Source organism: Arachis stenosperma, chromosome 6 (assembly GCF_014773155.1).
Source record: "Arachis stenosperma cultivar V10309 chromosome 6, arast.V10309.gnm1.PFL2, whole genome shotgun sequence".
Classification (NCBI taxonomy): Eukaryota; Viridiplantae; Streptophyta; class Magnoliopsida; order Fabales; family Fabaceae; genus Arachis; species Arachis stenosperma.
In genome coordinates, this window is record NC_080382.1 from 16,842,377 (window position 1) to 16,852,118 (window position 9,742).

General features: G+C 36.1%; 2 protein-coding genes across 4 annotated transcripts; one reads left to right on the top strand and one right to left on the bottom strand.

Moving 5' to 3' along the window:
• Positions 1-838: 838 nt before the first annotated feature.
• On the top strand, positions 839-5,847 carry LOC130935505 (LEC14B protein). 3 transcript variants are annotated; one of them, XM_057865273.1, is made up of 9 exons: positions 839-1,036; positions 1,880-2,393; positions 2,605-2,724; positions 3,178-3,255; positions 3,457-3,633; positions 4,217-4,294; positions 4,539-4,873; positions 5,064-5,124; positions 5,302-5,847. In XM_057865273.1, exons 2-9 carry the CDS (start codon positions 1,965-1,967, stop codon positions 5,491-5,493), a joined length of 1,470 nt encoding a protein of 489 aa, XP_057721256.1. In that variant the 5' UTR covers positions 839-1,036; positions 1,880-1,964; the 3' UTR covers positions 5,494-5,847. The 3 variants fall into 3 exon arrangements, with proteins under 3 accessions (XP_057721256.1, XP_057721257.1, XP_057721255.1); XM_057865274.1 differs by having other exon boundaries at positions 853-1,036; positions 1,917-2,393; XM_057865272.1 differs by lacking the exon at positions 839-1,036 and adding an exon at positions 1,109-1,345.
• Positions 5,848-7,123: 1,276 nt separating this feature from the next.
• On the bottom strand, positions 7,124-8,785 carry LOC130936314 (receptor-like protein 31). Its single transcript, XM_057866364.1, has one exon. The coding sequence runs from the start codon at positions 8,619-8,621 to the stop codon at positions 7,443-7,445; it is 1,179 nt and encodes a 392-aa protein (XP_057722347.1). The 5' UTR covers positions 8,622-8,785; the 3' UTR covers positions 7,124-7,442.
• Between the last annotated feature and the right edge of the window lie 957 nt (positions 8,786-9,742).

Sequence of the window (9,742 nt, forward strand, 5' to 3'; positions counted from 1 at the left end):
TTAGAAGTGACTACCAATAAGTATAAATAATAATAGTCATGTTTGGCGAAATAATTTTTAAAATTTAGGATAAAATATGTTTTTTATTTAATATTTATGATTTTTTTAAAATTACTTCTAACTTTTAATTTTATTTAATTTTGTTATTTTTAATCTCAAATAAAATTGATATCAATTATTTAATTAATAATAAATCAAAATATTATTAATATATAAGATTATATAAATTTTTTAGTTTCAATAAGTATAAACTTTTACAAAATACTTCTAACTTTTTAAAATTATAAGCACAAATATATAATTTTTTAATTTATGAAAAACAAACACTTTTTCTTAAATTTTGTTACCAAACCAAACATTAACTCACTAGAGATCACAGTTCATCACATCCACATATAACTTGTTTCAACCTCCGCCACAAAGCACAACCCCACTAAATGCACAAGTCAACAATACAAATGCCTTCTCTAACATTAGATACATAGATCATAGCATTTTTCTAATCTCACTTAGCCCATCCCTTTTATAATAAAATATCGTCTTCACATCACTATCTTTAATTAAAAATATTATTAATATATTAAAATTAGTTACTAAAATTAATTAGATATGTACTAAAATATAAAATATATATTAAAAATTAATTTTAATACATTATAATTTTAAATAAGTAAATATATATTTTTATTTTATTAATTTAAATATAAATTAATTATAATAATTATTATATTTTTAGATGAATGTAAAAAATATTTGGTGTATTATAATATGAGAATATAAAAAAATGATAAATTAAAAATAATTTGCCATAAAAGAAAGAAAAAAGTGATTAAAATGTGTTGGTTGGGAGTACATATCTTGGTGCAGACAAATCTCCTTCACCGTCCTTCACTTTATGCATATCTTCATCCCAAAAAAGCCGAAAAATCCGTTCAATTTCACTGCTTTCGTTCCCCATGTAACACAGCAGAATCTTCTGCTCAAGACAAAAGAAAAAACAAGCTCGAAAGATTCTTTGTTCCTTCAGCGCCAAGAGGTATGACATGACCATCAAGCTAGTAAACTGTGTGTGTCACAGACAATTACGCATCAAAGTTGTTACATTTTTCATTCGTATTTTGATTCTTATAAACTTCAACCCACTCTTTGAACAACGATTCCATCTATCTAGCATGTACTGGGTTTAATTGTTCAGCTCACTTTTACTTTGTTCATGGCTTTGGTTTGATTTGATCATGAATGGTTCATCCTTCACTCACCGTTTCACATAATGAAGTGGGTTTTGCTGTGAAAAGTTTTAATCTTGAGGTGATTCAGAAGGCGATTGAGGGTTTTGAATAATTGGGTATGATTCCTTTTAGTTCTGATTAATAGTTTAATCTGAAGATGAATCACTAGCTGGGTGAAGGGTATGCGTCTTGTTGATTATTGTTCGTTTAATTTTTCGTCCTGCTTGGTTTTATCTGATTTTTTTTTATACTGACTTTTTCTCTGAAACTGAGGAATGTTTTTTGGTTTATCAAGTGGGGTTGTTCTGTTACCCTCTTGTATTAAACACTGAAGAGAAAAATTACAAACATGATGATTCATATTCTTCAGATTCAAGGAATTTGATGCTTTGCCGAATTTTGCATAACCTTTATATAGGTCAAAGGAAGATTCTGGTATTTTCTTTTTTTTTTAAATATTCCATACATCATCAACATAAAAGACAACAACACTACTAAGTAGATTCTTTTGACAAACAAAGGGTTTAGCTTTATTGGCAATGCATTCACTTAAAATATAATATCTGTTTGATTGCATACTGTTGAAAGCTTTCTACTTTGCCATTATGCTACTTAATGCTTCACACATTTATTATATATTTTTTTTGTAGGGTTGTAATACAAGGATACGTTATGAATATTTTGTAGTTGATAAGATGCTTGGGCATTGCAAAATATTGTCAGTTGCTGTGAGTTATGTATGCTATATCCCCTGCGATTCACGCTGAAGAGATGGGTTATGCTATGAGTAGACTGGAGATTGATTCTGACGTCTCGGACGATGGGAGTGCCATTTTTGAAGATTGTACTAGTCAACCGACCAAGAAACCCTTGAACTATTTAGACAATGAGATTTCTCAGCTCACAAAGTTGAAGTCAACGCCTCATCAATTGCTAGGCCAAGTTGGACCTGGAAGGCCTGAGTTGCCAGTTTCACCTGTAAAGTTGCTTGCAGGTCGGGAATCCAATTATTCAGGGCGAGGAAGGTTTTCGTCGGCCGACTGTTGTCATCTTTTAAGCAGATATTTGCCGGTAAATGGTCCCTCACTTATTGACCAAATGGCAAGTCGAGCATATGTCTCGCAGTTTTCAGCCGATGGTTCTCTCTTTGTCGCTGGGTTTCAGGTAAACTAAATTCTCCTTCACACCTTATTTAACTCTTTCAATGCTCCAATATTTTCCTAGTTTATGATCTGGTTCTTAGTATGTTGTGGAAACTACAGAGGAAGGCTTGCTTTATGGTCATATGAGGCATAGTTCTTTGTTGATCTCTTTAAACAAACATAAGGATGCCATTGTTTCAACTTTAATTAAACCAGGGATATTTACTTTGCAGGGAAGCCACATAAGAATATACAATGTGGATGAAGGTTGGAAAGTTAAGAAGAATATTCTAGCCAAAAGTTTGAGATGGACAATAACTGATACATCTCTTTCTCCTGATCAACGCTATCTTGTGAGTTTTCAATTTTTTTTGTCTATCTTATTGCATGGATAAAATTTATCTAAATCGTTCTTATCTGTTGCTTTCCTCTATGGTTATTTGATATCATGGAGGAAAAGGAAAAGAAAGGAACATGATTTGAAACAGAAGAAAATATAAGGAAATAAATGAACGGTGAAGTGGTGGAGGAGTTATCCCTCCCTTGCAAATGTAAAAGAAGGGAGGCTTTGCTTTCTTTGGTCAATATTACCATCCAAGAGGAAGAGGATGCGAAAATAGTTGGTCCCATCTAAGTAGCATTACTCTAAATCCTTTCCCTTCAAACTAGGGACAAAGTCCCTTCCTCTAGCACTTTCCCTTCCCTTTAGAAGACGAAAACATCTGCTACATGGAGGCAGGGGTGCTATTGTACATTGCTACTACTGTTGGTCTTTTTCTTATGACATCTGTACTCTTTGATTTCAGGTTTATGCCAGCATGTCACCTATCGTACACATTGTAAATATTGGATCTTCTGAAACAGAGTCTCTAGCAAATGTTACGGTATTGATGATGAATATTGCCACTATTTGAATTTAAATGGTTCTCCTAATTCCATGAAATCTCCTATTATCTTGAAAACTCTAGAAGATTACTGTGGATTAGCTATTCGAAAATTGGATCTTTCAACATGGATGTTTTATGCAAATATTATGTTTTAGTGCCATTATTTTCTATTTGTAATTCATTTCTGAAAATATGCAGGAAATCCATGATGGTTTGGATCTTTCTTCAAGTGATGATGGAGGTTACTCTGTTGGGATATTCACTGTGAAATTCTCAACAGATGGGAGAGAATTAGTTGCAGGAAGCAGTGGTGATTCTATATATGTTTATGATCTTGAAGCAAATAAGCTTTCACTTCGAATTTTAGCTCACACGGTATTGTTTCATGGCACCAACATTATGTTTATTTACCCTCATTTCCCCTGTATTCTGATTTCTGGTTCTATGATCCCAAAATCTAGTCCTCTCTGGGTCTGTTGTGTATGGTACAATTCATTTTGCATAAAATGAAGGACCATGTTTTATAACATATGTTGTTGAATGGCATGGTGGTTGGCTCATCTATAATATTGGCCATCCTTTTACATTAGTGCTTGTGAAGCTCTATTTGAAAGCTTGTCTTCGTTCATATATTTGTTAAAAGAAGTCAAAAGTGTATGAATATCTTTCAAGGATGTTGCTAGAATTTCCTGTCCCACAAGAGACACTGTTTTCTTCCTAGCCTTTGTTTGAACTCACTATTCTATGACTACTATGCTTTGTTATACACAAGATGTGGTCTTTTGATAAGAAGCTTTGTATTATTAAATACTGATTACTAGTTTAATGAGAACTTTCCAAAATTAATTTACTAAAAGTCGTACAATCTGGTCTTTGATAGAATAAAGGGGTCATGTACTTATGTGGCTTCTAGTTGGCCTGGAATATTAATCAGTGGATCTAACATTTTTTTCTTCAGTCAGATGTGAACACCGTATGCTTTGCTGATGAAGCTAGCCATCTTATTTACTCCGGTAGTGATGATACTTTTTGCAAGGTATGTTCTGCACAATAACTGCAACATGGATTCTGTTAAGATTTATGTCCCATTTTCCTGCATCTCGGTAACTGCTGTTTTACATGTGAAGTCTTTGTTATTACTCGATACTCATCATTGGTTTTTACTGCATAGTTTCTTAACTCTTGTATTTGGCACTTAAATTGGAATGCAACCATAGCAATTTTGCCCTTTCTCCCTGTTCTATTGTCAAGGACACATTCTGACTTGCAAATTTGTGTAGGTATGGGATCGGCGTTGCTTAAATTCTAGAGGTAAGCCCGCAGGGGTCCTCATGGGCCACCTCGAGGGGATAACATTTATCGATAGCCGTGGGGATGGGCGTTATTTCATTTCAAATGGTAAAGATCAGACCATCAAACTTTGGGATATACGCAAAATGTCATCCAATGTTACGTGCAATCCTGGCTATAGGAGTTATGAATGGGATTATAGGTGGATGGATTACCCACCTCAAGCCAAAAATTTGAAGCACCCTTGTGATCAGTCTGTGGCTACATATAGAGGCCATTCAGTCTTGCGCACTCTTATCCGCTGCTATTTCTCCCCAGCATTTAGGTAAGTACTATGCTTACCTTACTTTTGTATTGATCATTTTCCTTGTGTTCTCTTTTGATATTCTTCTTCCTTAAAAGCTGTCATTTTCTCCCCTGGAAGTATTGGTCAACAATAAGTGCTGTTTTCTAAATCAGCCAACTCATCGTCTTCGAATATTTCAGTTAACTTTTTTCCCCCTTCCCATTTGCAGCACTGGCCAAAAGTACATCTATACTGGATCACACAATGCATGTGTTTACATATATGATTTGGTATGTATATCGGTTACTGCTGCTTTATCTTTGTATATTCCTATAGTAACTACAATTTTTCCCTGGTTCAAATAGATGAACTGTAACTGCATATTATGTCGCAGTCATGTCAATTAATCAACATGCATCAAATCAGAATTCTCCTTTATCACACACTGAATCTGTGGTAATATTCAGGTTAGCGGAGCTCAAGTTGCAACACTAAAGCATCATAAATCACCTGTAAGAGATTGTAGTTGGCATCCATTCCAAACTACACTTGTTAGCTCTTCTTGGGACGGTGATGTTGTCAAATGGGGATTTGATGGCAGTGCTGAAGTACCTCCCGTCTCCGCGAAAAGGAGGGCCTCCAGAAGGAGAAATTCTTAGGTGCTTCCGAGATGCATCGCGTGCCATGTTTATTGGTTGTAACCAAATTCACGCGGTGCTTCATGAGTATCGAAAAATCTCATCATCCCGGAGATACTTCTAAGAAGATTAACTATGATGTCCATCAAATGAACTATCAAATAATCTGAGAGATCTATGTTGATGAAGATATTTTGTTAGCATAATAAGGTGCAACATGTAAGTAGCACAAGATCTTGTACATAAATAGCCACTGGTATGACATGGAGGTTGATTCTTTGATAAGCTGTCTGTGCATGTAATAAATTTTATGTGTAATTATAATAATTGTTGTCTCGTTACTTTTGTAGTGAATCTAGTCGTTGCTTTTGTGTTTTTCCTTAAAGCAGAATGCCATGGTACACCCCAATTATTGTGTATGCACATTTATGGAAGTTCCAAGAATAAAGCCAAAATGGTTCTAGCTTCTACAAAGGGTTTGCGTCCTACCACAACCCAAAGCTTAAAAAAGAAGCAATCAAATAGCATGTTTGTATACTAGTGAAAGAATAAAAGAAAATAAAGAAAAGAAGCAAAAAGAATAGCATGTCTGCAAATTTCTAGTTCCAATATTGCATTGCGTGGAAATTATTTTGGGTTTTGTGATCGATCCTTATCTAATAATAGGTGAAAATTTATGTGTTGTTAACTTTATATGGAGTAGATAGTTAATTTTATGCGAAATTAATAGCTGAGAGTTGTTAAGTAATTTGACAGGTTTGACTAAATTGTCATCTAACAACTATCAGTTATCAATTTTTTAATGAAGTAAGAAAAATGAGTAGATAAAATAATTTTTATTTAAAAAGAAGTAGTTGTAGTTGACAAAGAAGTTTGGGGCCTCCAGTGTTACAGTTGACAATGGACCAGAGAGGCAGAGATGTTCCCCGAAGGACCCAAGTTAAATTATTGGATTATGTAACGTAACGATTATGTGTGCAAAATGATTAAAATGTCGACTAAATTATTTACACTCAGTACAGAAGATAGAAACAAGACATGGAAGGATGAACATGCCTTTCATATACTGTGATTCCATATAACGGTAATATAATATATAACCACATATATAATGCTATTAAGAATTTAATTTTGTTTATGATCAGTATAAAGTTTTACTACATTGCTATAAATTTGGGTTACAATAACAAACATATCTATGGAGTAAAGAGCATTGAAGTGATTATAAACGTGTAAAATAAAAGAAATATGTTACCCTGGGATTAACGAGGTAACAACTAATTAACAAACGGATATGAGAAACGACAAAAATGGGGAAAGCCGCCATTTGAGGGACAAGTTAGAGCATAGTTGTTGAACTGCCGTTTATGGTCATGTGCTTCTCAACTGCTTAAGCCTACTCGTTACAGACACAAACCTCAGTTTCTTATATACTTACAAGTCAACACCTATCTTTTCTTTCACAGTTTAGTTTAGTTAACATGAAGATTAGTTAATTATCAAATAGTATGATTTGCATTGCTAACTTTATGATAGGCATCTCACAAATCATAGTCGAGTTTGTGAATTCCACATACTATAGTATAGAGACAAACACACAGGAAAAAACACGTAACAGTGACACAATGCCAATAATCAAATTTTGGTCCTTTCTTATTCATATTACAATATGAGTAATATATAGAACATTGTTGTAATATAGAACCTCGACTATTCACAGTTTCACACTGCTCACCTTATTCATCCTCATCAATAACGAATAAAAAATGCTAATTTGAAAAAAAAAAAGAAAAAAGGGGAGAGATTAAACAAAAACTGAGAGCCTATACGATCAATTTTCATTTCAAAAGCTTCAACATTCCCTATTAGTTGAATGTATTATGAACGATAATAATATATATCATATAATAAATTCTATATCATATTAATATTATTATTATATTATATGATTCTTTTTACTCAAAAAATCATCATCCCCTCCATTGATTGCACTCCTCAGCAGGCCGAATCTTCTGCGTCCCGGACCTCACCGGACACCCCGTCTGCACCGGCGGCACCATACAGTTATACTGAACGCAAAGCGAGCTGCTCACCGGGATCTCCGCCGTGGGACTTATCGCTATTCCGGTCAGGTAATTATGCTGCAGATAAAGAATCTCTATACTCGCCGCCAGCAACCGGTCAACGAAGCTGGCAGGGACCTGCCCGGAAAACCCGTTGTTGTTCAGGTAAAGATACTGCACGTTCGCCAGCATGGGCGATATCTCACCGGAGAATCTGTTATAGCTAAGATCAACGGTCTGGATCGAAACGTCGTTGACCGGTTGGACCGGACCCGAGAACTGGTTCCTCTCGAGCTGGAGGTTTGTGAGGGGGTACGTAAAGAGTTGAGCTGGAATTGAACCGGTGAACCGGTTCAGGCTTAGGTCGAGGTAGTTTAGCTGGTTGAGCCTGCTTAGTAACTGGTCTACCGGTCCAGTGAACCAATTCCATGAGAGGGAGAGGTAGTGGAGTGAGGGAGGGAGGGAATCCGGTTCGATCGAACCGGAGAGAGTGTTATGTTTCAGATCGAGCCGGGTTAGCGTTTGAGATGAGAATTTGGGAACCGAACCGGTGAGACGGTTATGGCAGAGGACGACGTTGACGAGCTCCGGGAGGTTTCCAATCGCCGGGGGGATTGTTCCGGAGAGCTGGTTGTAGCTGAGATCGAGAGTTCTGAGGCTGCGAAGGTTGCCTAAACCTGCCGGAATGTCGCCGGAGACGAAATTACGACTAATGCCAAGGAATCGGAGATTGGTAAGTGCAGAGAGAGAGGGCGGGAGATGGCCGTAGATTCGGCCGGGGACGACTGTTAATTCGGCGAGAGCGGAGAGCTTTGAGAGTGCGGGGTCAAGTTTTCCGGTGAGGCCGGGGGAGCCGGCGCGGGGATCGCCAAGGTTTAGAGCAACGACTCTATCGGCATGGCAGAAGACGCCGGAGAATGTGCATGGATCAGAGGTGAAGTCCCAAGAAGAAAAGAAGTTAGAGCCGGGAACATCGTGAAGCGATTTACGAATAGATTGAAGAGCCAAGAAATCATTGGGATCCAATATAGCATGATGCACTCTGAATATGAAGAAGAAAATTAGGAAGATGAAGGGCGATGCCATTGTGTATAGTGAAAATGTGAAGGTGTTGGGTTTTATAGAGAGAAGAGAGATAGAGTAATGAATTCTTTTGAGCTGGAAAAAGTTGGGTATTCCGTGAATGAGAGAAAGAAGAGGATCGGTTTTTGGGGTGTGAAGGTCTTAAATATGGCGGAGAATGTGTAGGCTTGGAGGAGAAGCAAGAATATCTCCTTGCTCAATCCACAATGTTAATCACCTCTTTATTTTTTTCAATCTCACACAAGAATATCTCCTTTCACTCACTTGTATTAGCTACAATACAAATGCAGTATGGGAAGCAGTAATATTCGTATATTACTAATTTACTTGTTTATTCTTATTTTAATCGTATTCAGGATCGTAACAAACGGTTGTCCGAGCCTACGTGGCTTCCGTACCTGACACCTGACACCTCACACCTCCACCTAGCTCTACTGTACGTTTTACGTGTACAAAAGTACTATTATTATTTGCTGTTATAGCAAGATGCGCAAACATGAAGCCCGTTATAAGGCTTAAGTATTTTTGTATGCATGTGACACCATGTATATGTTGTTGTGGTTGAACCATTGTTGATGTAATTGGTCAAAGAAAAAAGAGGTGGACTGCACGGGGATTCAGTTTAAGCCACCTGGGTGTTGGGTTCCACTTCCATGCTTGAAGGTGGTCAACTTAGCCATCTTCACATGCTTCTTGTGTTCTGCACTCTTCCTCTTAGCTGTCTTTTTTTTTGTCTTTACTTTTATTTCACTCATTTCTTATATTTTCACAATTAAACTTTACTAATACCTACAATTTTCCAGATCTTGACTCTCAGTATCTATTTACTTTGGTATTCTTCAACTAAATGACTTTATCTATCAATACCTACAATTAAACTTAATGTCATTTCCAAAACAGCATTTTAATATAATTTCAGTAAGACAGACTTACTTTAATGACTTTATTTGAATGTCAAATAATAACATCTCAAATATAATTATATATAAGAATTTTGCTGCTCTAAAGAATTTTTTTTCTTTTGAGTTAATAAATTGAAGAGTTGTCAGTGAATGAATTGGGGTGCTAGCATTGCATGATTTCTATTATTACTATACCTGGCTACTGGCTAGGGATACATAGCT